Source organism: Cervus canadensis, chromosome 4 (genome assembly GCF_019320065.1).
Source record: "Cervus canadensis isolate Bull #8, Minnesota chromosome 4, ASM1932006v1, whole genome shotgun sequence".
In the NCBI taxonomy this organism is placed as follows: Eukaryota; Metazoa; Chordata; class Mammalia; order Artiodactyla; family Cervidae; genus Cervus; species Cervus canadensis.
In genome coordinates, this window is record NC_057389.1 from 89641393 (window position 1) to 89667972 (window position 26580).

General features: G+C 41.7%; 1 protein-coding gene across 1 annotated transcript in view; it reads left to right on the forward strand.

The window, feature by feature from the left end:
- The window catches only part of LOC122439290 (adhesion G protein-coupled receptor E3-like), a 37394-nt gene extending 11358 nt beyond the window's left edge, over positions 1-26036 (forward strand). The window contains exons 7-18 of the mRNA XM_043464371.1: positions 1227-1313; positions 2484-2661; positions 6085-6204; positions 7290-7483; positions 10862-11020; positions 12626-12820; positions 15585-15820; positions 16573-16639; positions 20394-20485; positions 21742-21922; positions 23683-23778; positions 25162-26036. Coding sequence (XP_043320306.1) covers positions 1227-1313; positions 2484-2661; positions 6085-6204; positions 7290-7483; positions 10862-11020; positions 12626-12820; positions 15585-15820; positions 16573-16639; positions 20394-20485; positions 21742-21922; positions 23683-23778; positions 25162-25212 — 1656 coding nt within the window. The 3' untranslated portion in view covers positions 25213-26036. The remainder of the gene's footprint in view (positions 1-1226; positions 1314-2483; positions 2662-6084; positions 6205-7289; positions 7484-10861; positions 11021-12625; positions 12821-15584; positions 15821-16572; positions 16640-20393; positions 20486-21741; positions 21923-23682; positions 23779-25161) is intronic.
- Positions 26037-26580: the final 544 nt, after the last annotated feature.

Here is a 26580-nt window from a genome sequence, read left to right on the forward strand (position 1 = left end):
TTTGGAAAACAGACTGTCTCTAGTCACAGTCAAGAATAAAGGTAAATGGAATATTACTTAGCTATAAAAAAGAACACATTTGAGTCAATTCAATGAGGTGGATGAAACTGGAGCCTATTATACAGAGTGAAGTAAGTCAGAAAGAGAAACACCAATACAGTATATTAATGCATATATATGGAATTTAGAAAGATGGTAATGATGACCCTATATGCAAGACAGCAAAAGAGACACAGATGTAAAGAACAGACGTTTGGACTATGTGGGAGAAGGTGAGGGTGGGATGATTTGAGAGAACTGCATTGAAATGTGTACATTATCATATGTAAAATAGATGAACAGTGCAAGTTCAGTGGATGAAGCAGGGCACTCAAAGCCGGTGCTCTGGGACAATGCAGAAGGATGGGGTGGGGAGGGAAGCGGGAGGGCGGATTCAGGACTGGCGGACACATGTACACCCATGGCTGACTCATGTTGATGTATGGCAAAACCTGCGCGGTATTGTATACTCCAATTAAACTAAATTAATTAATTTTTAAAAAAAGAAATTACACACACACAAACCAGAAGAAAACAATAGAGTAGGAGGAGAATAAATAAAGCTGGGAAAAAAAGAATAAAGGTAAATATGCTATGAAAATTGTTTTTATTAAAATGGAGAGCGGAAAGACATGTATGTCTACATCGCTATCTGTTATACACAAAGGTTATATAGAACTAAAGATTTTATATAAAATATATTATACAAAATAGAAATAAATTTTAATATTTTGACTATTATGAATGGCATTTGATTGTTTTACTTCCATCCCCCAAAGTTGATATATTTGAATTGCCCCTCCTCCAATTTTAATTTTCTCAGTGGGGAAAAAAAAAAGATTAACTTAATAGTTGGGAATATTTAGGCATTTTTGACAGGTAAGCTCTCTAGAAATAATTTTTGGGAATAATGAGGTGGGTGTTGAACTGATTCAATCTTTTCAAATAGATACCCACTAGTCCCAAAACGATGTATTGAACTTGATTTACATTGTGTGTGTGTGTGTGTGTGTGTGTTAAACTCCAACAAGTGTGTTTAATTTTGCAGTCTTGTATTCACAGATATGTCAGAGTATTTCTCTGCCAGGACCAAGTGTTTTAATAAAGCTTCTGAGAACGTGAGAACAACCTCTGGATGCTTCTAACTGAATGAAAGCCAATTATATGTTTCTATTCTTTCCTTTTAGAATACCACCAAGGACCCAAATGACACTTCTGTTACCATGGTGACAGAAGGAGTACCAGAAGATGACAATGTCACACTTGTGTTACAGGTTTGAAATCATTCCCAGTTTCTGTGAATGTTTTCTCACAGTAGATAATTCTCCATCTTTTTCTTCCTCCAATATGCCTGAAGGAATTAATTATAAGTTAGGTGGGACAAATTGTTTTTCCTTTCTGGGTCTCCACATCACAGGAGAAATCCAAACCGCATGTGTTTTAACCTTATTTCTATTGGACACAGAGGTCTCTCCCTTCCTACTTTCCTGAAAATAAACATTTTCCCATATTGGATGACAATTTACTGTTTCTTCAGAGGTATACTAAAAAGCTGTGAGAGAGAGTACAAAGGCAGGGGGATTTAGCAGAAAAGCAAAGGTGAAACCAAGTAGCATAAGCGTGTTCTCAGTCGCTCGGTCATGTCCGACTCTTGGCAACCCCACAGACTGTAACCCTCCAAGCTCCTCTGTCCATGGGATTTTCTAGGCAGGAATACTGGAGTAGGTTGCCATTTCCTCCTCCAGGGGATCGTCGCCACCCAGGAAACCAGGTAGACGGTGATGAAAAATCTAAGACCAGTGAATTAAAAATACTCAGTTACTTCACAATGGAATGAAGTGACAGTGTAAGGTCTGAGTTTCTTCCTGCTTTGTTTAAACATTTGCGTCTTTTCCCTACACTGTTCCCTTCTTCTGCTATTAGGCAATGGAAATATTCCTAGAGAAAGCTCATAGTTGTGGAAGCTTTCAAGAAATATCTGGAAAATAGAAACTGTATGCTTAGTTTCCTTTTGATTTCCTCCTAGACAATAGTCATTTTCACATCCATTATTTTTTTGTTTATTCATATTTCATTGTTTTAAAAATATTTTTATTTGTGTATCATACTCTATTTTTTGTTTATTCCTAAGTATGTTATTCTTGTTTAAAAACTTTATTGGAGTACAGTTAATTGACAATGTTGCTAGTTTCAGGTGTGTAGCAAAGACATTCAGTTATATATGTATATCATTCTTTTGCAGCTTCTTTTCCCATATAGGTATTGTAGAATGTTGAGTATGGTTCCCTCTGCTATACAGTAGGACCTTGTTTTTTATCCATCCTATGTATTATAGTTTGCATCTGCTAATCCCAAACTCCCAGTCCATCTCTCTCCTACCCCTCTCCCCCTTGGCAACCACACATCTGTTCTCTACATCTGCACACTCACTATTTGTATGGCAGGAAATAGCCGATTCTTTTGGCAACTTCAGCAACATCACCACCAAGCCATCTCAGGAACACAAGGAAGAAACTGCCCGTTTTGCGACACAGTATCTCCACACAGTGCAGTCGGCAGCCTATGAAGCTGCCCTCAGTCTACCCACAGAAGGAACGCTGAGGAGAGAGTCACAATTTATGGGTAAGCTGTGGTCGTCGATACTCAGGCAGACTCTCAAACTTAATTGGGTCCAGGAAATGCTGGTTGAGCTACAATTTCATTGGCAGAAAACAGCCTTCTCTTTCTTTACACTGGCAAGATCTGTGTACGTACTTGACATGAAATATCTTATTTCTCTTCAGAACCCTAAGTTTGCATTGGATGAGGCTTGAAAGTTCATTTGACTGGACCATCCATTCATCTTTCAAGTCTAACCTATTTTTAAAGTGAATCTTTTGTGGCTGTGTGTACTGTCACTTTTAATCCAAGAGTCACCCTAGGGTTCTTATGTACAAATCTTTATCAAGGATACACTGAAGGATAAAGCAGTCTTTACTCTTAGAATTAACAAGGCATAAGGAGCACCTAGTAAAGTGTCTGATACTAGAAGGATTTGTGCTGTGTACTTAGCCACTCAGTCATGTCAGACTCTTTGTGACTCTATGGACTATAGCCTGCCAGACTCCTGGGTCCATGAAATTCCCCAGGTAAGAATACCTGGGGTGTCATTTCCTCCTCCAGAGGCTCTTCCTGACTCATTGAACCCAAATTTCCTGTGTCTCCTGCATTGCAGGTGAATTCTTTACCTGATGAGCCATCAGAGGAGCACCCTAGAAGTATTTAGTAATTGTCAAATGAATGAATGAGTATATGAACAGAAAAGCTGTGGTGTTGTCATCAATTAGAGGATAAAATTCCACTTTAAAATTTTATTTTGTTAAAAAAAAAAAACTCGAAAAAAAAATTTATTTTGTTGAAGTATAGTTGTCCCCCTCACAACCTCTAAGTTTTCAGGCTCTTTTTTCCTGCTGACATCATGCAATGATATCTCACGATCATTTTATCTGCATATCACTGATTACTAGTGGATTAGATGTCTCTATTTTATGCTGGCCATTAGGTTTCTTTTTTGTGATTCTTCTGATAAGTATTTTTTGTCCATTTTCCCTTATCCTTTTGCTCTTTGTCGATTGTGTTTTTGATTGTTATCTTATTGATATTTAGGAGCTCTTTACATATGTTGGACCTCATTTATGTCTCTAAATATCTTCTGCCAATCTGTGGTTTGTTGAAAGGATGTTTGAGTGGAGATGTTTTCACTTTTGATGTAATCAAACTTGTCTGTCTTAGAGAGGAGGTGACGGACACAGCAAATGTCAGGGAAGCAGTTTGTGATGCTAATTAGAGTGAATAGAGTAGGCTTGGAGAGAAGGCAAGATTTGTGAGAAGGCTTGAAGAAGAAGGCATGAGCTGCGTGCATATCTTGGGGAGAATGATCCTGGGCAGAGGGCTTGAGGTGAGCATTCCTGGTGCATTGGAAATACTTGCAGAGTGACTGAAGGTCAAGGAACTGATGCAAGGCAAGATCAAGCAGGGTCTTCCTGGGAATTGTAACAACTCTGAATTTTATTCAGAGAGACCCTATCTGATTCACATTTTGAAAGGATCCCACTGGCTGCTCTGAGGGAACAATGAATGAATGCAGTTAGATGATTGGGATGAGCCAAGAGAGATCTACTGGTGGGCCAGATGAAGTCAGTGCCCCAAATCAGATTCACACCAAGGCTGGTGCCTTTTCAGCAAAAGGTCTGGATTTGCCGCCAGGGTGCATGTGGAGTTTGAGAGAAAGAGAAAGTTTGGTGCTGAAGTTGATTAATATGTAGATGATGAAAATATGTAGCTTATTCAAAACAGAAGAGGCAGAAGAGTGAGTATGGAGAGATGAAGGGAAGAAAGAAGATGTCTTATGATTCTTTTTTTAATTAATTTTTTTGAAGTATGATTGCCTTACAGTATTATGTTAATTTCAACTATACAGCAAGGTGAATCAGCTACATATCCTCTTTTTTTCCCTATTTCCTTCCCATTTAGTCACCACAGGGCACTGAGTAGAGTCCCCTGTGCTAGAAAGTAGATTCTCATTAGTTATCTATTTTATTTGTTGTTAGTTTTCAGTTGCAAAGTCTCATCCAACCCTTTGAGACCCCATGGACTGTAGCCTGCCAGGCTCCTCTGTCCATGGGATTTCCCAGGCAAAAATACTAGAATGGGTTGCCATTTCCTCACTAAGGGATCTTCCTGACCCAGGGATGGAATTCGCATCTCTGGTGTCTCCTGCATTGGCAGGCAGATTCTTTACCACGGAGCCACCTGGGAAGCCCATAGTATCGATAGTAACTGACATATTGTTGTTGCTGCTCAGTCATTCAGTCATGTCCAGCTCTTTGTGACCCCGTGGACTGCGGCAGCCTTCCCTGTCCTTCACTGTCCCCTGAAGCTTGCTCAAACTCATGTCCATTGAGTCGGTGATGCCATCCAACCATCTCATCCTCTGTCACCCCCTTCTCCTCCCACCTTCAATCTTTCCCAGTATCAGGGCCTTTTCCAATGAGTCAGTTCTTCGCATCAGGTGGCCAAAGTATTGGAGCTTCAGCTTCAGCATCAGTCCTTCCAATGAATATTCAGGACTGATTTCCTTTAGGATTGACTGGTTTGGTCTCCTTGCAGTCCAAGGGACTCTCAAGAGTCTTCTCCAACAACACAGTTCAAGAGCATCAGTTCTTCAGCGCTCAGTCTTCTTTATGGTCCAGCTCTCACATCCATACATGACTACTGGAAAAACCATAGTTTTGACTATACGGACCTTTGCTGGTGAAGTAATGTCTCTGCTTAACATGCTGTTTAGCTTTGTCATAGCTTTTCTTCCAAGGAGCAAGCATCTTTTAATTTCATGACAGCAGTCACTGTCCACAATGATTTTGAAGCCCAAGAAAGTAAAGTCCATCACTGTTTCCATTGTTTCCCCATCTATTTGCATGACGTGATGGGACCAGATGCCAGGATCTTAGTTTTTTTGAATGTTGAGTTTTAAGCCAATTTTTAAACTCTCCTCTTTCACCTTCTTCAAGAGGCTCTTCAGTTTCTCTTTGCTTTCTGCTCTAAGAGTGGTGTCATCTGCATAAGTAAGTTCAGTCACTCCTTCCTGTCCAACTCTGCGACCCCATGTACTGCAGCTTGCCAGGTTTCCCTGCGTGTCTGAGGTTATCTGTATATTGAATCTGTTCCCTCCAATAAGAGACTGGGTACCCAAATAAAGCCAACAGCTTCTATGTGTCCACTCCAACTCCATCACCCAAGCTCCAGTTTTCATCTGAAGCTCCTACAGTTGCCATTTTTTTAATTTAATTTTTATTTATTTTTCTGCTACACCATGCAGCATGTGGGATCTTAGCTCCCTGACCAGGGATCAAACCCATGCCCCTTGCATTGGGAACATGGATTCCTAACCACTGGGCACCAGGGAAGTCCTTGTCATTTTTTAAGTGAGATGGACAAGGAGATTATATTATAAAATAAGTGTTTATAAGGATTTCCAACATTCATGCAGATTTTCTGTTTTTTCAGTTATTGAAGCGTTGACCATCAAGAATGGCTGCAAAACAGAAAATGAGATAGTTAAATTACAGATTGAAAAGGAGACAATGGACATCGATTGCACTGTTGTCACTGGAGGAGGAACTGGAGGTAACAGAAATTGCCTAAATTATCTCAACATCTCTAGAATTGGGGGCAGGGGAAATTTACTCTTATTTTTTATTGAGTTATATTAACAATTAATACACAATATTATATTAATTTCATGCATGCTGCATGCTAAGTCACTTCAGTTGTGTCCAACTTTTTGCCACCCTATGAACTATAGCCCACCAGGCTCCTCTGTCCATGGGGATTCTCCAAGAATACTCCAGTATTCTTGCCTTGGGTTTCCATGCCCTCCCCCAGGGGATCTTCCCAACCCAGGGATCGAACCCATGTCACCTGTGGTTCCTGCATTGCAGGTGAATTCTTTACCACTGAGCAGTAATTCTTTACCAGGGAAGCTCAATTTCAGGCACACAACAGGCTGATCTGATGCTTTTATACATTATGAATGATCACCTCACTATACAAAATTGTTACAGTATCCTTGACTATATTCTCTGTCTGTAATTACATCTTTGTGACATATATTTTGCAGCTGAAAGTTGGTACCTCTTAATCCCCGTCACACTTCTTCTTCCCGTGCCCCCTTCATATTCTCTCCTCTCGAAACCACCACTTTGTTCTCTGTGTCCATGAATCTGTTTCTCTTTTGTCTTGTGTTTTAGATTCCACATAGAAGTGAAATCATGTGGGACTTGTCTTTCTCTGTCTGACTCATTTCACTAACATAACATCATACCCTCCAGGTCCATCCAGGTTGCTGCAAATGGAAAGACTTCGTTCTTTCTATGGTTGCATAATATTCCATTGTGTATATATACCACTTCTTTATCCATTCATCTATGGAGGATGCTTAGGTTGCTTCCATATCTTGACTATTGTAAACTGTGCTGCTAGGGACAGAGAGGGTATCTCTATTAGAATCCAGACATAGCCTTAACATCCTGCAAGTGGAAAGATTTTGGAATCTCTCCCATCTATTTTTCAAGGGTGTATGGTCTAATAGATTAGGATTCAGAGCCCTACATTCCATATCTGACTCCTAAGAAACTGGCCATATAAATCCTTAACTGGCAACACATTCTCCATCTCCTCCTCAGGTTCATCGGTTCTTTGCTTCCTTTCAGGTGCTGTGGTCTTTATCTCTTACAAGTCTTTAGGGTCCATCTTAGATGGCTCCTTCGTGTCTAAGGCAAACCTAACTCTTGATGAGAAGCTGGATCACTTTCAGCTGAATTCCAAGGTGATAAGTGGTACCACAGGATGCAAGAAGAACTGTTCCCTGGCCAAGCCCGTGAACTTCACGTTTCACCATATACAGGTGGGCAAAGCATCCACTTGTTTGAGCACCTAGAAATTGCTACTGATCATACCTATAAACCCAGTAGTGAAAAAGTATGGCTTTTACAGTCAGTTCTTTCTGCCCAGGCTGATTTATCAGGAATTGCTGATGGAGATTTGAAATTCAACCCAGTCCTTGGTGAAGAGTTACTCCAAAAATTACATGATGGGAATTATTCCTTCAACAGACTAAAAAGTGATTTAAAAAAAAAAACTATAGCCTTATTTACTGTTGGGAAATGAACAGAAAAACGTGACTCTTTGCAATCCCATGGACCCGAGCCAGCCAGGCTCCTCCATCCATGGGATTTTCCAGGCAAGAACACTGAAGTGGGTTGGAAATTTCTTCTCCAGGGGATCCTCCCGACCCAGAGACCAAACCCGTGTCTCCTGCACTGGCAGGCAGATTCTTTAGCACCAAGCCACCAGGGAAGCCCAAGATGTTCACAGTAAGGTCTCTTAAAGTGAAATCATCAATTCACATCCTTTAAGTATGTACAGTTATATTTGTCAAGTATTCCTCAATAAAGCTGGAAAAAATAAAAGACTCAACTTAAAAAATTAAAAGTCAGATGACAGCTTCCCTGTTGGCTCCGTGGCAAATAATTCACCTGCCAACGCAGGAGACATGGGTTTGATCCCTGGTCCGGGAAGAGCCCACGTGCCTCAAGGAAACTAAGCTTGTGTGCCATGACTACTGAGTCTGCGCTCTAGAGCCCTCAGGCTGCAATGATGAGCCCATCTGTCGAAACTACTGAAGCCCACGTGCCCTAGAGCCCGCGCTCAGCAACAAGAGAAGCCAGCCATCACGGTGAGAAGCCCGTGCACCACAGCTAGAGAGTAGGCCCTGCTCTCTGAAACTAGAGAAAACACTGCAAGTAATGAAGACACAGCACAGCCAAAAATAAAAAAAATTTTTTTTAAGTCAGATGAAAGATTTTTTTTTTAATATTAGGATTTCATTTCTGACCCCAGAATAGAAACTTGAGCCTCTAATTAATTGAAGAAGAATTTGAAAAGACGTTCTCTGGTCTTCCAGTTCTAAGTAAAAGATACTTTAGATAACAAAGCCTATAGTGAATATGGTATCATGCACTTCAAAATTTGCTAAGAGGGTAGATCTCATAGTCAGTGATCTTACCACAAAAACAAACAAACAAACAAAGCAGAAACAAAGGGACCCAGGAAACTTCAGGAAGTGTTGGGTTTGTTTTGTTACTGTGATGGTGGTGATGGTGTCACAGGTGTTTGCACATATCCAAATTCATCACGTTTTACGTAGTGTGTCGTGTGATCAGTCGTGTCTGACTCTTATGACCCTATGGACTGTCGTCCACCAGGCTCCTCTGTCCATGGGATTCTCCAGACAAGAATACTGGATTGGGTTGCCATTTTTTACCCCAGGGGATCCTCCAAACCCACGGATTGAATCCATGTCTCTTGCATCTCCTGCATTAGCAGGCAGATTTTTGACCTTTGGATATCAATTATACCTCAGTAAAGCCATCAAACGGAGAAGGCAATGGCAACCCACTCCAGTACTCTTGCCTGGGAAATCCCATGGATGGAGGAGCCTGGCAGACTACAGTCCATGGGGTCGTGAAGAGACGGGTACAACTGAGCGACTTCACTTTCAGTTTTCACTTTCATGCACTGGAGAAGGAAATGGCAACCCACTCCAGTGTTCTTGCCTGGAGAGTCCCAGGGATGGGAGCCTGATGGGCTACCATCGATGGGGTCACACAGAGTCAGACACGACTGATGTGACTTAGCAGCAGCAGCAGCAAAGCCATAAAAAAGAAAAACTGAATCCCATGATTTTTAAAACACATTAAAAATTGTCTTCACAAGATAGTTAATATAATTCCCCATGCTATATATTAGGACCTTGTTGTTTATACATTGTAAATGTATAGTTTGCATCTACGAATGCCAAACTCCCAGTCCATCCCTCTCCCTCCCCACCCCCTCCACTCCCGGCAGCCACAAGTCTGTTCTCTATGTCTATGAGTCTGTTTCTGCGTAAACAAAATTTTGCAATTATTGTAAATGGAAAGTAACATTTAAATTGTAGCAGTTCAGTCGCTAAGTCCTGTCCAACTCTTTGCGACCCCCTGAACCACAGCACACTGGGCCTCCCTGTCCATCACCAACTCCCGGAGTTCACCCAAACCCATGCCCATTGAGGCGGTGATGCCATCTAACCATCTCATCCTCTGTCGTCCCCTTCTCCTCCCGCCTTCAATCTTTCCTGGCATCAGGGTCTTTTCAAATGACTCAGCTCTTCGCATCAGGTGGCCAAAGTATTGGAATTTCAGCTTCAGCATCAGTCCTTCCAATGAACACCCAGGACTGATCTCCTTTAGGATGGACTGGTTTGATCTCCTTGCAGTCCAAGGGACTCTCAAGAGTCTTCTCCAACACCACAGTTCAAAAGCATCAATTCTTCAGCACTCAGTTTTCTTTATGGTCCAACTCTCACATCCACACATGACTACTGGAAAAACCATAGCCTTGACTAGACAGACCTTTGTTGACAAAGTAATGTCTCTGCTTTTCAATATGCTGTCTAGGCTGGTCATAACTTTCTTCCCAAGAAAACAAAAAACTTTAATATAACAAATTTTATTGGATTATAGTTGATTTAGAATGCCGTGTTGGTTTCCTGTATATGACATAGTGGGCTTCCCAGGTGACTCAGTGGTAAAGAATCTGCCTGCAAGTGCAGGAGACGAAGGAGGCTCGGGTTTGATCCCTGGGTCGGGAAGATTCCCTGGAGGAGGAAAAGTTAACTCACTCCAGTATTGTTGCCTGGAAAATTCCATGGACAGAGGATCCTGGTTAGACACAACTAAGTATGCACGCATTCATACAATATGGTAATTCAGTATTTTTGCATATTATATTCCATTATAGGTTATTACAAAATAATGGGGATAGTTTCCTGTGCTATATAGTAAATTGTAGTTGCTTATCTCTTTTATAGGTAAGAGTTTGTATCTATTAATCCCATAGTCCTAATTTGTCTCTCCCCTCTTCCTTATCCACTTTGGTCATCATAAGTTTGTTTTCTATGTCTGTGAGTTTGTTTCTGTTTTGTATATTCCATTCATTTGTTTATTTTTTAGTTTCCACACATAGGAAATAATATAAAAGTATTTGTCTTTATCTGCCTGACATTTTACTAAGCATAATATCCTTTAGGCCTATCTGTGTTGCAAATGGCATTATTTCATTTTTTATGGTTGAATAGTATTTCATTGTGTGTGAGCATGCCTACGTGTGTGTGTGCATGTATGTGTGGAAAACTTCAGATTTTAAATGATAGTGTCTCATGAACCAGCAATTTTCTTTCCAGATGATAGGGGAAAATGAAAAGACTCTTTGCGTCTACTGGGACGAGCCGGTCTGGTCTAATGAAGGGTGCCATGTAATCTTTTACAACGGAACTCAAACTGTATGCAGTTGCAGCCATCTGTCCACCTTTGCTGTCCTCGTGGCCTCGGTCGAGCTGAAGGTATGTATGTAAACACACATGACACTGAAAATCAGCTCTGCTGTAGGACGGTGCTGGGATGGAAGGCAGGGATCTTCAAAAAGAATGAAAAAATATTCACAGAGTAACAGCTATGTATCTTCCTCTCTTCTTCCTTTTTTTCTTTTCATTTTTTTAAATTCAAGAATAATGCTTTACAATGTTATGTTAGTTTCTGCTGTATCCCAACATGAATATGTACACCAACATAAGTATATATATGTGTGTGTGTGTGTGTGTGTATAAATATACTCCCTTCCCTTTTGAGTCTCCCTCTTACAGAACTCCCATCCCACCCTATTAAGTCATCAGAGAGTACCAAGCTGAGCTCCCGGTGCGATACAGCATCTTCCAGCTAGCTATTTATTTTACACATGGTAATGTTCTTGCTTCAGTGCTACCTGAGAAGCCACAGTGTATATGTTCCAGTGCTGCTGTCTCAACTGGTCCCACCCTCTCCCTTCCCCTCTGTGAACACAAGTCCTACATCTGAGTCTCTATTCCTGCCCTGCAAATAGGTTCATCAGTTCTGTTTTTCAGGAAGATCCCATGGAGAAGGAAATGACAACCCACTCCAGTATTCTTGCCTGGAGAATCCCTTTGACAGAGGAGCCTGGCTGGCTATAGTCCATGGTGTCGCAAAGAGGCGGACACGACTGAGTGACTAACCCTTTCTATATATGCGTTAATACAAATTTCTCTTTTTCCTGCTAAAAATAATACAACCCTTTTAGGAGGTGTATAATGGTATCTCATTGTGGTTTTAATGTGTACAACCCTGATGACTAGTGGCATGGAGCCTCTTTCCATGTTTTCATGGGGTAGAACTTGTGAGTGAAACACCCCTTGTATCTGGGAAACCTAGTCATCCAAAACCACTGCACTCAGCCTTTAGGAATTTCTGGTGGATTTCTCCACATGCAGTCTTGTAGCAACCACATGTTCCTTCTGTGCTCTGTTAAAATCAAAATAGTTCTGTCTCATCCTTCTTGGGAAGAACTTGAGTTAATGTTGCCTCTTTGCTGTGTAAACTTGGCTCTCCAATGAGATCGAGAAAAGTTACAATTTTGTTGGCTATCATTTTCTTATTATTGGGATGAGAGTCATGTTTCATTGTGATTTTCTAAATCTTTTTTAAAAATTAATTATTTACTTTCAGCTGCCTGGGTCTTCATTGCTGCACGTGGGCTTTCTCTATTTATGGCAAGCCAGGGCCACTCTAGTTGTGGAGCCCAGGTTGCTCATTGTGATGGCTTCTCTTGTTGCGGAGGAGCCCAACAGTGGGCTCCTAGGGCATGTGGGCTCACTAGTTGCAGCACACAGGCTCGGTAGTTGCAGCAGGTGGGCTCAGGAGTTGTGGCACACGGGCTTTCCCGGGCCGGGGATGAAACCCACGTCCCCTGCATTGGTAGGCCAATTCTTCACCGGTGGACTATGAGGGAACTTCAGTTTGGCCACTATTGATCTGTTCAGTTTCTCACAAGGAAATTAACACCTTGCATGGAGGGTTCTAAGACCTGGGTTATTGGGAACCACAGCATCCAAAACAAAAATGAGCTGGAGTCTCTTTTCTCCTGCCGCATCTAGGAGGATCCCGTGCTGACCATGATCACCCACGTGGGGCTGAGCCTGTCTCTGCTCTGCCTCCTCCTGGCGGCCCTCACCTTCCTCCTGTGTCGACCCATCCAGAACACCAGCACCTCCCTCCACCTGCAGCTCTCCATCTGCCTCTTCCTGGCCCACCTCCTCTTCCTCACAGGCATCACACGGACAGAGCCCAAGGTAGGAGAATTAGCCAAAACCCTTTCTTACTTATTTTTTATTTTGGCCATGCTACATGACTTGTAGGATGTTAGTTCCCAACAAAAGATTGAATCTAAGCCCACAACAGTGAAAGTGCCAATTCCTAAACTGGACTGCCAGGGAATTCCCTTCTTTTTATAAAACAGCTTTTTCTTTCGTTTTTATTGGAGTATGGTTGCTTTACAAGGTAGTGCTAGTTTCTGCTCTTCAGCAAAATGGGTCAGTCACACATACACGTATATCCCTCCCCTTCGGGCTTCCTGCTCATCCAGGTCACCAGAGTGCATTAGGGAGAGTTTCCTGGGCTGTGCAGTAGGCGCTCGTTAGTTATCTATTTTATACATAGTGTCAACAGTATAATTCATACATATATAGTTTGCCCTTTTTAAATGTACATGTCAGTGGCTTTCAGTATATTCATGGAACTGTGTGTTCCCTTGGGTAACTTATTACTCGTTATACATTCATACCCACAAATTATATCAGCCTTATCATCCCAACCCCCACCTCTGTCTCCTGGCAATCGGGTTTTTACTCTTTTCTTTTTTCAGGAATCTGAGATTTTTCAACTCCATGAATAAAGGATTACACAGTACTTGTCTCTGTCTGACAATCTCCTGAGCATAGCTCAAGGTTCACTCGTGTTGTTCCAGAAGGCAGGAATCCTCCTTTCTCATGGATAGACAATACATTAGATATGTTGTTGGAAAACTCCACAGACAGAGGAACTTGGTACCACCTATGTCTGTAATAGATATAGATATGTTGTTGTTTAGCCACTAAGTTGTGTCTGACACTTCTGCAAGCCCATGGACCATAGTCTGCCAGGCTCTTCTGTCCATGGGATTTCCCAGGCAAGAATACTGGAGTAGGTTGCCATTTCCTCCTCCAGGGGATCTTCCTGACACAGGGATCAAACCCTCATCTCCTGCATTGGCAGGTGGCTCTTTACCTCTGAGCCACCAGGGAAGCCCAGATATAGAAACAGAGATATAAAACCGTCACCCTGATCAAGATATAGAACATGCACAAAACTCAGAGTTTTTTTCATGTCCCTTCCCCCAGTTAATTGTCAATTTAAAAACTTTTACAGACTGAGTGAATGATGCACAGTGGAGATGGGTCCTGAGGGTTACTGATTTATGATTCCAAGCTAGCAGGTTTGATATCAAACATGTGTTTTATGCAACAGCATCTCCAAGGAGTGAGGGGGAGAAACCAGGAAGTGAGTGGAGTTTTGCAAAGATTGAGAGGTTGCTAGAAAGACTCAGGACATGATTTCTAAGAGAGCAGGGTTTTATTCATCATGAAAAGAGAGTCAATGGTCCAGAAGAGTGCATGAGAGGTGTAGACGAAACCCAGTTCCCCTCAGACAATGGAGAGCGGTCATTGTTCTCTTGGAAAGTGTGGAAAGCAATGTCCTCAAACAAAAGCCAGGTTATACTTTAATCAAAGACATGGGGTGGGGGCGATCATTTCCCTGGTGGTCCAGTGGTTAAACTCCACACTTCCAATGGAGGGAGCGTGGGTTTGATCCCTGGTCAAGTAACTAAGATTCCACATGCTGAGTTGTGCAACCTAAAGAGAGGGGGAAAATTGATTTTTTCAAGTACCAGTGATCCTAAAGACATGGAGGGAACATTCAGTGAATATGAAGAAGGGTGCTTACTTTCTTGCTTACTACAGAAAAAGTCATTCAGAGCAGATTCTTTCATAGTGGAGGAAACCATGAGCCGTTGGCTCAAAAGAGAAAACTATGGGGCTTTATGGGGATAAAAATATTAGAGGACCATGGCTGATTCATGTCAATGTATGGCAAAATCCACTACAATATTGTAAAGTAATTAGCCTCCAACTAATGAAAATAATTGGGAAAAAAATATTAGAGGAGTCACTCATTCACTCACTCATTCATGTACCCAACATATATGCTACACAGACCAGAGTGACTTCAGTTCTGGGCAGTGACCAAGATGGAAGAGATGGTGATCATGGCAGGACAAGCTGGCCATAAGCTTTCTACGAGGATTAATTTCATCCTCAGAAGGGGCAGGGAGGTGGTTAAGGGTTCTTGGGATGGAGACAGCCCTGGCCAGCACCAGTTTCATCCGACTCAGAGAAGTCTAGCATCCATTAGCCAACAGGCAAAAGGTTATCTGATTTCTACAGTCTTTAACACACTTTGAATATTTTCTTCTTCCATTTTAAGATGGACAAAGATCTCTTTGAACTTTAGTTAGCTAGTTAGCTATTTTTGGCTGCGCTGGGTCTTCACTGCTGCGAGCTTTCTCTAGTTGCAGCAAGTAGGGGCTACTCCTCCTTGCAGTACATGGACTTCTCACTGCAATGGCTTCTCTTGTTTCAGAGCATGGGCTTTAGGGCTCAGTCTTCAGTAGTTGTGGTGTTTGGGCTTAGTTGCCCCATGGCCTGTGGAATCTTGCCAGACAAGAGATCAAACCCATGTCCTCTGCATTGGCAGGTGGATTTTAAGCCCTGGACCACCAGGGAAGTCCCCCATTCAGCTTTAAACGTGATATATTTTCAGTTTTTCTTGGGTGGCCCAAGTGACATCTGGCCAAGGCATGGGAATAGACAAGGGGGACCATCCATCCATTTGGAGACATGACTCTAAAGAGAAGAAGGACATGTGAAGAAGGCTAAGGAGCATCTCTCACCAAAGTCACCCAGAGACAACCCTGGTGAAGAGCAGATGGTGAGGTCATGGCCCCCCTCTCCCCTCCAGGTGCTATGCAAGGTCATCGCAGGTGTACTGCACTACCTCTACCTGGCCGCCTTCACCTGGATGTTCCTCGAAGGGCTGCACCTCTTCCTCACTGTCAGGAACCTCAAGGTGGCCAACTACACCAGCGCGGGCAGATTCAAGAAGAGGTTCATGTACCCTGTAGGCTACGGGGTCCCGGCGGTGATTGTGGCTGTGTCTGCCGCGATCAACCCCCAAGGATACGGCACCGCTAAGCAGTGAGTACAGGGCTGAGAATGTGCTGTCGGGGACATGGGCACACACCTGTCTCCGTGGGAAACTGAGGGAGGAAGGGAGGGTTGAGTAGATCATGACTCAGGTTGAGAATAAAGATGCTGAACATTTATTTCTCCATGCCCTGGGGCGAAGTGTTTCTTTACACCATTTCTCAACTCTATCAAAGCATCCCTAGAAGAAAGTGCTCCAATTGTTCCCATTTTGTATACTAAGCAAACAGGTTTAGAGAAAAAAGATGAATGACTAGTGTAAAGTAACACAGACAGTAAACTGGAAGGAGCATGAATTTTTATTGTTTATATAAGTGTCTATATTTATAAATGTCACATGTTTATAAATCTTTGCTACTTAAATTATTGAAGGTAATAACTGGTTTTAAAAATATAATATTGTAATAAAGAACCTCTGTAATATCACTAAGCCCAGTATGTGTTAGTCACTCAGTCATATCCGACTCTGCAACCCCATGGACTGTAGCCCACCAGGCTCCTCTGTCCATGGATTTCTCCAGGTAAGAATACTGGAGTGGATTGCCATGCTCTTCTTCAGGGTCTCTTGCCTGCCCAGGGGTTGAACCCACGTCTCCTTCATCTCCTGCATTGCATGAGAATTCTTTACCAGTGAGCCACCGGGAAAGCCCAAAAAACCCTATGTAAATATTATCTATTGCACATCATTTATTGTATTCCATTACTTTTTTTAAAGGCTGCTACTCTTGCTTTCTGTTTTTCAGTTGCTGGATCAACATAGAGAAAGGATTTATCTTGAGTTTCTTAGGACCCATATCAGCAGTCATCTTGGTAGGTTTGTAGTGTCTGTCTGTCTCAGGTGCCATGTGTATATAGACAGTATGTGTGTGTGGTATGTAGTATTCAGCTTAATTTGAAGATCAAAAGAGGCACTATTTTTTATTGCAGTATGACTGATTTACAATGCTGTGTTAGTTTTGGGTGTACGGTAAAGAGATTCAGCCAAATATATAATGGAAAGTGAATTGAAAAAAAAAATATATATATATACTTTTCAGATTCTTTTTCATTATAGGTTATTACAAGGTATTGAATATAGTTCCCTATGCTATACAGTAGGTCGTTATTGTTTACCTGTTCATATATAGTAATGTGTATATGTTAATTCCAACCAACTAATTTATCTTTCTCTCCACTTCCCCTTTGGTAACCATAGTTTGTTTTCTGTTTGTTGGTCTATTTCTCTTTTGAATTTAAATTCATTTGTATATTGATTTTAGATCCCACATATACGCAAGAGCATAATATATTTGTCTTTCTCTGACTTAACTTCACTTAGTAGGATAATTTCTAGTTGTAACCATGTTGCTGCAAACGGCATTACTTCATTCTTTTTATGACTGAATAATATTCCATTGTATATATGTACCACATCTTCTTTATCCATTCCTCTGTTGATGAACATTTAGGTTGCTTCCATGTCTTGGATAGTGTAAATAGAGCTGCAGTGAACACTGGGGAACTTGTATCTTTTCAAATTATGGCTTTCTCTGGATACATGCTCAGGAGTGGGATTGCTGAATTATACAGTAGTTCTACTTTTACTTTTTTAAAGAATCTCTATACTGATCTCAATCCTGGTTTTACCAATTTACATTCCTACCAACAGTGTAGGAGGGCAAAATAGGTACGATTTTAACATTCATTTGTTTCCTTTTAATATAAGATGTTTGAGCATATGTATTTATTTAAAATTTTTGAGCATATTTTTGCCATCCAGAAGTCTACAAACAATAAATGCTAGAGAGGGTGTGGAAAAAAGGGAACCCTCTTACACTGTTTTTGGAAATGCAGACTAGCACAGCCACTGTGGAAAACAGTGTGAAGATTGCACAAAAAACTGGAAATAGACCTGCCATACAACCCAGCAATCCCACTGCTGGGCATACACACCAAGGAAACCAGAGTCAAAAGAGACACATGTACTCCAATGTTCATTGCAGCACTGTTTCCAATTGCTCAGATGTGGAAGCAACCTAGATATCCATTGGCAGACAAATGGATAAGGAAGTTGTGATACATATACACAATGGAATATTATTCAGCTATAAAAAAGAATGCATTTGAGTCAGTTCTAACAAGTGGGTGAAACTGGAGCCTATTATACAGAGTGAAGTAAGTCAGAAAGCAAAGCACCAATACAGTATATTAACACATATATATGGAATTTAGAAAGACAGTAACAACAATCCTATATGCAAGGCAGCAAAAGAGACACAGTTGTAAAGAACAGAAGTTTGGACTATGTGGGAGAAGGCGAGAGGGGGATGATTTGAGAGAATAGCATTGAAACATGTATATTACCATATGTAAATAGATGACCAGTGCAAGTGTGATGCAAGAAGCAGGGCACTCAAACCCGGTGCTCTGGAACAGCCCAGAAGGGATGGTGTGGGGAGGGAGCTGGGACGGGGCTTCAGGATGGGGGGACACATGTGCATCCATAGCTAATTCATGTTGATGTATGGCAAAAAGCACCACAATATTGTACAGTAATTATCCTCGAGTTAAAATAAATTAATTTTAATTTTTTAATGACAAAAGTAAAAATTTTTAAAAAAGAAAAAAATTTTAAGCACATTTAAATGCTGATGAATAGAGAAGAAATCATCCTTGTATCTCTAATATCTAGCATACCATACATACTTAATATATATTTGTTGAATAAACAAATGAGTGGATGTATAAAAATATAATTGTGAATATGATAGGATTATGTAATTTGGAAGTGATTTCACCAAGTGTTCTTAAATCTTCTTCAGTTTTTATGTTTGTTCAACTCAGGATATAGTCTGATTAGTCAGTTTAGGCTAAAGTGTGTTACAGTGACAAAGAAGTCCCAACATCCCAAAGGCTTGACAGAGCAAATACATTTTTGTGTGCTGTTTTTGCAAAGCCCAGTGTGGATCAAGAGGCTCCTCCCCATGTGGGATTCAGCCTTACTTTCTTTATGACTGTGCTGGCTCTTCGTTGCTTTGTGCAGGCTCTCTCTAGTTGGGTGAGCGGAGGCTCCTCTTTATTGGGTGCTCAGGTTTCTCACTGAAGTGGCTTCTCTTGTGGAGCACAGACTGTAGGCATGCGGGCTTCAGAAGTCGCAGCACATAGACTCAATAGTTCTGGCACATGAACTTTGTTGCTCCAAGGCATGTGGGATCTTTCCAGACCAGGGATTGAACTCGTATCTCCTATATTGGCAGGCAGATTATTAGCCCCTGTGGCACCAGGGAAGTCCTCAGCTTTTCTTTTATTTTGACACATGATCTCATTGGTTGTTGCTGGAGGGGAAGAGAGTTGAAGACTGTAGGATTCAGGCATATGTCACTGTGACCAACATCTCATCCACTAGAATTCAGCCACATGCCCCAGACTATCTGAAGTGAGCCTGGAAAATATGTGCCCATGGCCCGTGTGTGCAAGGAAAGGCATTGGTGGAGATACCACACTGCACTGTGTTTGTGCCACCTGACCACCCGTGCACGTTCTTTTGTGGGCTTTCAGGAGCTCCTTGGTGATATTGTACAAGTATCCCCAGTCTGCTCCAAAGGAATTTCAATATATTCTTTTTTTTTTTAACTATTTGGCTGTGCTATGAGGCATGTGGAATCCTAGTTCCTGACCAGGGATGGAACCTGCATCCCTTGCATTGGAAGCATGGAGTCTTAACCACTGAACCACCAGGGAAGTCCCCAAGTTTCAGCATCTCATACCTTTTCCCATGATCTTCAGTGCTTTTTATTTTGACTCTCTATGTTGTTTCTTAGGGTATAGTTGCCTTGCAATGTTGCACAGCAAAGTGTATTAGCTATAGCATGTAGCATGTTAGTCACTCAGTCATGTCCAACTCTTTGTGACTCCATGGACCATAGCCCACTAGGCTCTGATGTCCATGGAATTCTCCAGGCAAGATTACTGGAGTGAGTTGGCATTCCCTTCTCCAGGGATCTTCCTGACCCAGGGATCGAACCCTGGTTTCCCACATTGCAGGCAGATTCTTTACTATCTGAGCCACCACATATATCCCCTCTCTCATGGGCCTCCTTCCCACCCACCCCCATCTCTAGGTCACCATAGAACACCCAGCTAGGCGCCCTGCACTCTACGGCAGGTTCCCACTAGCTATCTGCAGCTCTCTACACATGGTGTCTTTACACATGGTGGTATACATATGTCAGAGAAAACCATAAAAAGACGAAACAGCAGCCCTCAGAATGGGAGAAAATAATGGCAAACAAAGCAACCTAGGAGGAATGAATCTCCAAAATATACAAACAGCTCATGAAACTCAATATGAGAAGAAACACACCCAGTCAAAATATGGGCAGAAGACCTACGTAGACGTTTCTCCAAAGAAGACACACAGTGGCCAAGAGACACATGAAAAGATGCTCAACATCATGAGCTATTAGAGAAATGCAGATCAGACTACAGTGAGTAGTTCACCTCACACGGGTCAGAGTGGCCATGATAAAAAAACTGACTCTGTATGTTGGTCCACAGTTAGTTTCTTTTTTTTTTTTTCTTTCAGATAAACTTAATCTTTTACTCGATAACCCTGTGGATTTTGAGAGACCGACTTTCTTCCCTCAATAAAGATGTGTCCAAGATACAAAACACAAGGTAAAATGGGTTTAGACACTTTAATGGGCTTAGCATGAGTTGTAGTTCTAAAGGATTGCTTTTTCAAGCATGCATGCATGGTCAGTTACTAAGCAGTGCTCAGCGCTTTGTGACCTCATGGACAGTAGCCCACCAGGCTCCTCTATCCAGGGGATTTCCCAGACAAGAATACTGGAGTGGGTTGCTATTTCCTCCTCCAGGGAATCTTTCTGACACAACAATCAAAGCCATGTCACCTGCATTGGCAGGCAGATGGTTTACCTACTGAGGCGCCTGAGAAGACTGTTAACAGTCATCTGTAGAGAGTTGCCTACCATGTTAGGAGCCACTGTCAAATGAGAATCACCCTTAAAATCATATATATTGAAACCTTGAAATTAATGAGAAGATTCATAGAACCAGAAAGTAGAATTGATGTTGCCAAGGGGTGGGGGTAGGAAGGAATGGGTATGTATTGCTTTTTGGATACAGAGTTTCTGTTCTTTGGGGTGAAAAAAAGTTCAGTAGAAAGATAGTGTTGTGCTAGTGGCACAACAATGTGAATGTATTTAATGCCTATGAACTGTGTGTTTAAATTTTGCGTTATGTGTATTCTGCTGCATTAAAATAACTAGTGGTAAAATACCATTCCTGGAGAAGGAAATGTCAATCCACACTAATATTCTTGCCTGGGAAATCCCATGGACACAGAAGCCTGGTGGGCTACAGTCCATTGGGTCACTAGAGTTGGACACGACTTAGCGACTAAACAGCCAGCACCACCACAAAATATCATTCCAGTTATAAACATTCATATTAGAGGAAAACATCCATGGAATAAACTCATGTTCATCTATTAGAGCTTTTACAATGAAAATGATAGCCGTTACTTCCAAATATTGCACTCACCACCACAGTTTCTCCAAGTCCATCTTGGCTTGAGAAAATTTCACCATTAACTGGAGAGAATGGGCTTCCCAGGTGGCTCAGTGGTAAAGAATCTGCCTGCCAATACAGGAGATCTAGGCTCAATCCCTGGGTTGGGAAGATCCCCTGGAGAAGGAAATGGCAACCCTCTCCAGTATTCTTGCCTGGAAAATCCCATGGATGGAGGAGCCTGGAGGCTACAGTCCATGGGGCTTGCAAAGAGTCGGATATGACTTAGCAACTAAATAACAACAACTGGAGAGGAAGGCAGATGGGGTCTGAAGACAGGACAACATACTACTCAAGAGAGAAGGTGGTGAGTTGGTGACTCTCCTCCTTGGTGTTAACAGGATGCTGACGTTTAAAGCCATTGCTCAGCTCTTCCTCTTGGGCTGTTCCTGGTGCCTTGGCTTCTTTCTCGCTGAACTGATAAAGGAACCTATCAGATCCATCATCGCCTATGCTTTCACCATCACCAATGTCCTGCAGGGAGTCTACATCTTCCTGGTCCACTGCCTCCTCAACCAGCAGGTAATAGGACCCATCCTGTCTTCTTCCCAGCTCCCAACTTGGGTCCTCTCATGTCATTTACCTGGCTAGCGCTTCTCTCCCACATGATGCCCTCCTGCCTGATGGTGTGTTCCCATTTTCCCCAAGCCTACCATTCTCCACTGAGCCCAGGAGTTCAAACCCCTGTTTGTAGATGCATTTTTAATGTATCTGTAGGATGAGGTGAGTTCCACATCCTACCACTCCACCATCTTGATTCCCCTTTAGAGTTCAAGTCGCCGTTTTCCAATTTTCCAGTTTCCCAATGAGTATTGGATGGTAGCTTCCCCATTCTTCTCAGACAATGAATATGGGGTCTGACAGCAGCAAAACTAAAGTTTGGGGGACAGTGGTTTTCATTTCTTACTATTCCTATGGTATGTTAATGATTATTACTTGCTTGGCTCTGGGGGATCCAGGGGCTGCTTTCTGAACAGTGAAGAAATCAGAAATGGGAAACAACATAATTAGACATGAATAACCAACTGGTTTGCACCATGGGGAAAATTGTTAGGGGGATATTAAGCTACCAAGTAGGGCTTCTTTAGACTTGACGGTGAGGAGCTTAAGGTGGGTAGGACACAACCAGCCAAAGAAGGGAAGTAAAGCTGACGTGGAAACCATTGCCAGTTCCAGAACCCAAAGACATGTAGTGAGGGCAGTGCTCTGAGTGTAGGAGAATGTGGTGGTAGTGATGATCCAGGTGCCAGCATTGGCTGGACCACATAAACTTTCTAAGCAGTGATTTTGCACTGCATTCTGACTTGATAAATAGATATTGCTAGGTTTCACTCCAGTGGGGTTGTATGGATCTCAGAGAGACATGTAGTCAGGTATAAATGTAAGAGTTGAACCATAAATAAGGCTGAGTGCTGAAGAATTGATGCTTCAAACTGTGGTGCTGGAGAAGATGCTTGAGAGTCCCTTGGACAGCAAGGAGATCAAACCAGTCAATTCTAAAGGAAATCAACCCTGAATATACATTGGAAGGACTGATGCTGAAGCTGAAGCTCCAATACTTTGGCACCTGATGCAAAGAGCCAACTCATTGGAAGACCGTGAGACTGGGAAAGATTGAGGGCAGGGGGAAAAAGGGGCAACAGAGGATGTGATAGTTGGATGGCATCATCGACTCAATGGATGTAAGTTTGAGCAAATCCCAGGAGATACTGAAGGACAGGGAAACCTGGTGTGCTGCAGTACATGGGGTCTCAAAGAGTGGGATAAGACTTAACAACTGAACATCAACAAAAACACTAAGAGGAGGAAGTAATTCTCAGTGGTTACAGAAAATGGCTCATGCTTTTACCGATTATATAAATGCTGAGTTATCATTAGCATAAAGATGCATAGGCTAATCTGCATATATTATCTCTGTAATCACTCATAGGGGCCTGCCTGGTGGCTCAGATGGTAAAGAATCTGCCAGCAATGCAGGAGACCTGGGTTTGATCCCTGTGCTGGGAAGAACCCCCTAGAGAAGGGCATGGCAATCCACTCCAGTATTCTTGCCTGAAGAATTCCGTGGACAGAGGAACCTGGTGGGCTACAGTACATAGGGTCACAAAGAGTTGGACATGACTGAGTGACTAACACACAATCACTCATAGATCAGTCTATCTGATATAGCCCCTATGGACCATCTGCAAGTAAAAATGGGGGAAAGTACTATTTTCGGTAGCATCCGTGCATATAGCCAGAAAGAATTAAAATGCAAGATTTTTGTTTTCCATCTTTTTCAGGTGAGAGATGAGTACGTAAAGTGGGTTAGGAGGATGAATAAAAAGACAGAGTCTGACAGCTACATCCTTTCCAGCTCTACCAGCCAAACCCACATGGTAAGATGATTTCCTCTCCTAGTCCATGCTGTTTCCTAATTTGAATTATTCTCTTCAAACCAGCAGGCAGTTGGGTCTGCCCCTCCGCCAATAGTGAGAATGGACCACGTGTTGATTCTTGGTACAGGAACTTGTTAGCATCTCTGCCTCAGCGTACTGTGCAATATCTGACACTGAGCACCTGTAGGGTGGGGTCATAGCATACTTACCCACATATAATCTGCACAGTGAAAGATTTTGTTTTTCTGGGATTATTGGTTTCTGAGGGCAAGGACTTCCCCGGTGGCTCAGTGGTAAAGAACTGTCTGCCAGTGCAGGAGATGCGGGTTAGATCCCTGGCTCAGGATGATCCCCTGGAGAAGGAAATGGCAAACCACTCCAGTATCCTCACCTGGGAAATCCCATGGACACGGGAGCCTGGCAGGCTATCCAGTCCATGGGTCGCAAAAGAGCTGGACACGATTTAGCAACTAAATAACAACAGTAATCTGAGTCCAAACCTTGGAGTTACAAAAACGTGAATGAAATTCTTTCTTATTTATGTTATATTGTAACTAAGATATACTTGTTCATGAGTTTCACAAGTTGCCAAACAGGTGTTTCACTGCTGGTATGCTCTGAGCCTTAACCAGGCCTATACTTTGTAAACCTTCAAAGAGGCTGCAGAATTTGGGATTTGCCAAACATCTTCAGCCAGGATTTTTTTTCCCTGTAGAAAACGTCTTTACATTTTGTAGAACACTGGTGTTTTTAAAAAAACAAAAAGACATAATTTTTTTTCCATTTATTTTTATTAGTTGGAGGCTAATTACTTTACAATATTGTAGTGGTTTTTGTCATACATTGACATGAATCAGCCATGGATTTACATGTATTCCCCATCCCGATCCCCCCTCCCACCTCCCTCTCCACCCGATCATAATTTAAGGACTGTTGACATAGGCAAAATAGTACTTGAAGAAAGTGATAGACATTACAAAAAGCTTTTCTTCTGTTACTTGATAATGATGAAGGAAAATGAATGAAGGGATAAATAAAATGAGTTTAGGTGAGATGTAACAGTATGAGACCTTGGTTTTAGACCTACTTCTGAAATTAATTTGGATGTGAATTTGAGGTCAGTCTCCTCATGGGTGAGTTAAGGGGGGCAGACTTCATCATCTTATGCTTACTTTCATATCTTCAACTTTCTGAGATATAAAAAACAAAGTTAAGTACATTAAGCCTGGAAGAAAAACACTCAGACTTTCCCTGGGATCCACGCTTCAATATGAATCTCATGTTTTTGTCAGGAAATTGCCATCAAATGATTTCAAAAATTACTTTCAGGAATGTTTCAACATTAATTATATTTCTGTCTCTCCCACAAATTCACACATGGAGATGGAGAAACCATCCAACTTATTGGGAAAAAGAAGCAATACTTCAGTCTGAATATGACAAGCTCTTCCATGCCATCCTTCCAATCACACTGGAGAAAGAATTAGCCATATGACTCAATCGTCCATGAGAACTGATTTATCCTACAGGAGAATTGTTGGGAGAATCTATGCTTAGGTTGAATAATATTTTGTGTAGTGTTACAGTGTTATTTGCAAATAATTAAGAATAATGTTTTCAATTATTTTACACAGAGATGTGTAGATCTTAAATTTGGTGAGTTTCCAAATGTATATACATGTATTTGTTGTTGTTGTTTAGTAGCTAAGTTGTGTCCAACTCTTTGCAACCCCATGGACTGTAGCCTACCAGGCTCCTCCATCCATGGAAATTCCCAGGCAAGAATAATAGAGTCGATTGCCATTTCCTTCCCCAGGGAATCTTCCCAACCCAGTTTTGAACCCACATCTCCTGGTTGTATATCTATCAACTATATCAATCAAATCATGATATGGACTATCTGCATTATTCCTGAAAGTTCCCACATAATCCTTTCAATCATTCATCCCCAGTCTTCCACCCCCGAAACAATTATTCTGATTTCTATAGCAACAGATTAATTCTGTCGGTTCTTAAAATCCATATACATGGAATCATACCCTATGTACTCCTGGTGCCTACCATGTTTCTCTCATCATGATGATTTTAGAATTCATCCATTTCATGCATATGTTGCTAGTCTGTGCCTTTTTATTGCTAAGTACCATTTCACACTATTGTATATCACAATTTGCTTATCCATGTTTCTATTGATGTCTATTTGAGTTATTTCCATTTTTTTTACCATGAATAAAGATGCTATGATCATTCTAGTACAATATTTGTGTTTGTGTGTGTGTGTGTGGCCACGTGTCTCATTTTTCTGGGGTAAATACCTTGGGTGTAATTGCTAGGTCATATGTTAATGATCCATTTTAAAAGAAGCTGACAAAACTCCAAGATGTTTGCAATAGTTTACAATAACCCAGGAATATTGAAGAGTTTCACTTCCTCCACTTCCTGAACACCACTTGATAGTATCAGTACTTTGACTTTTAGCCATTTGCATGGGTAAAATAGGTATCTCATTGTGGTTTTTAAAATGTTGAGCACCTTTTCTTGTGGTTTTTTTTTTTCATTTGCATGTCACCTCTCATTAAACATTCAAGGACTGTTTGCAGAAATTGAGCATGTATGATGTATATGCGCCTTTGTCAGGTACATGCATTCAGGTCATTTTCATTTTCTTAACTGCAGTACAGTTGATTTTGTCGTTGTTATTATAGTCGCTCAGTCCTTTCTGACTCTTTGTGACCCCATGAACTGTAGTCTGCCAGGCTCCGCTGTCCATGGGATTTTCCAGGCAAGAATACTGGAGTAGGT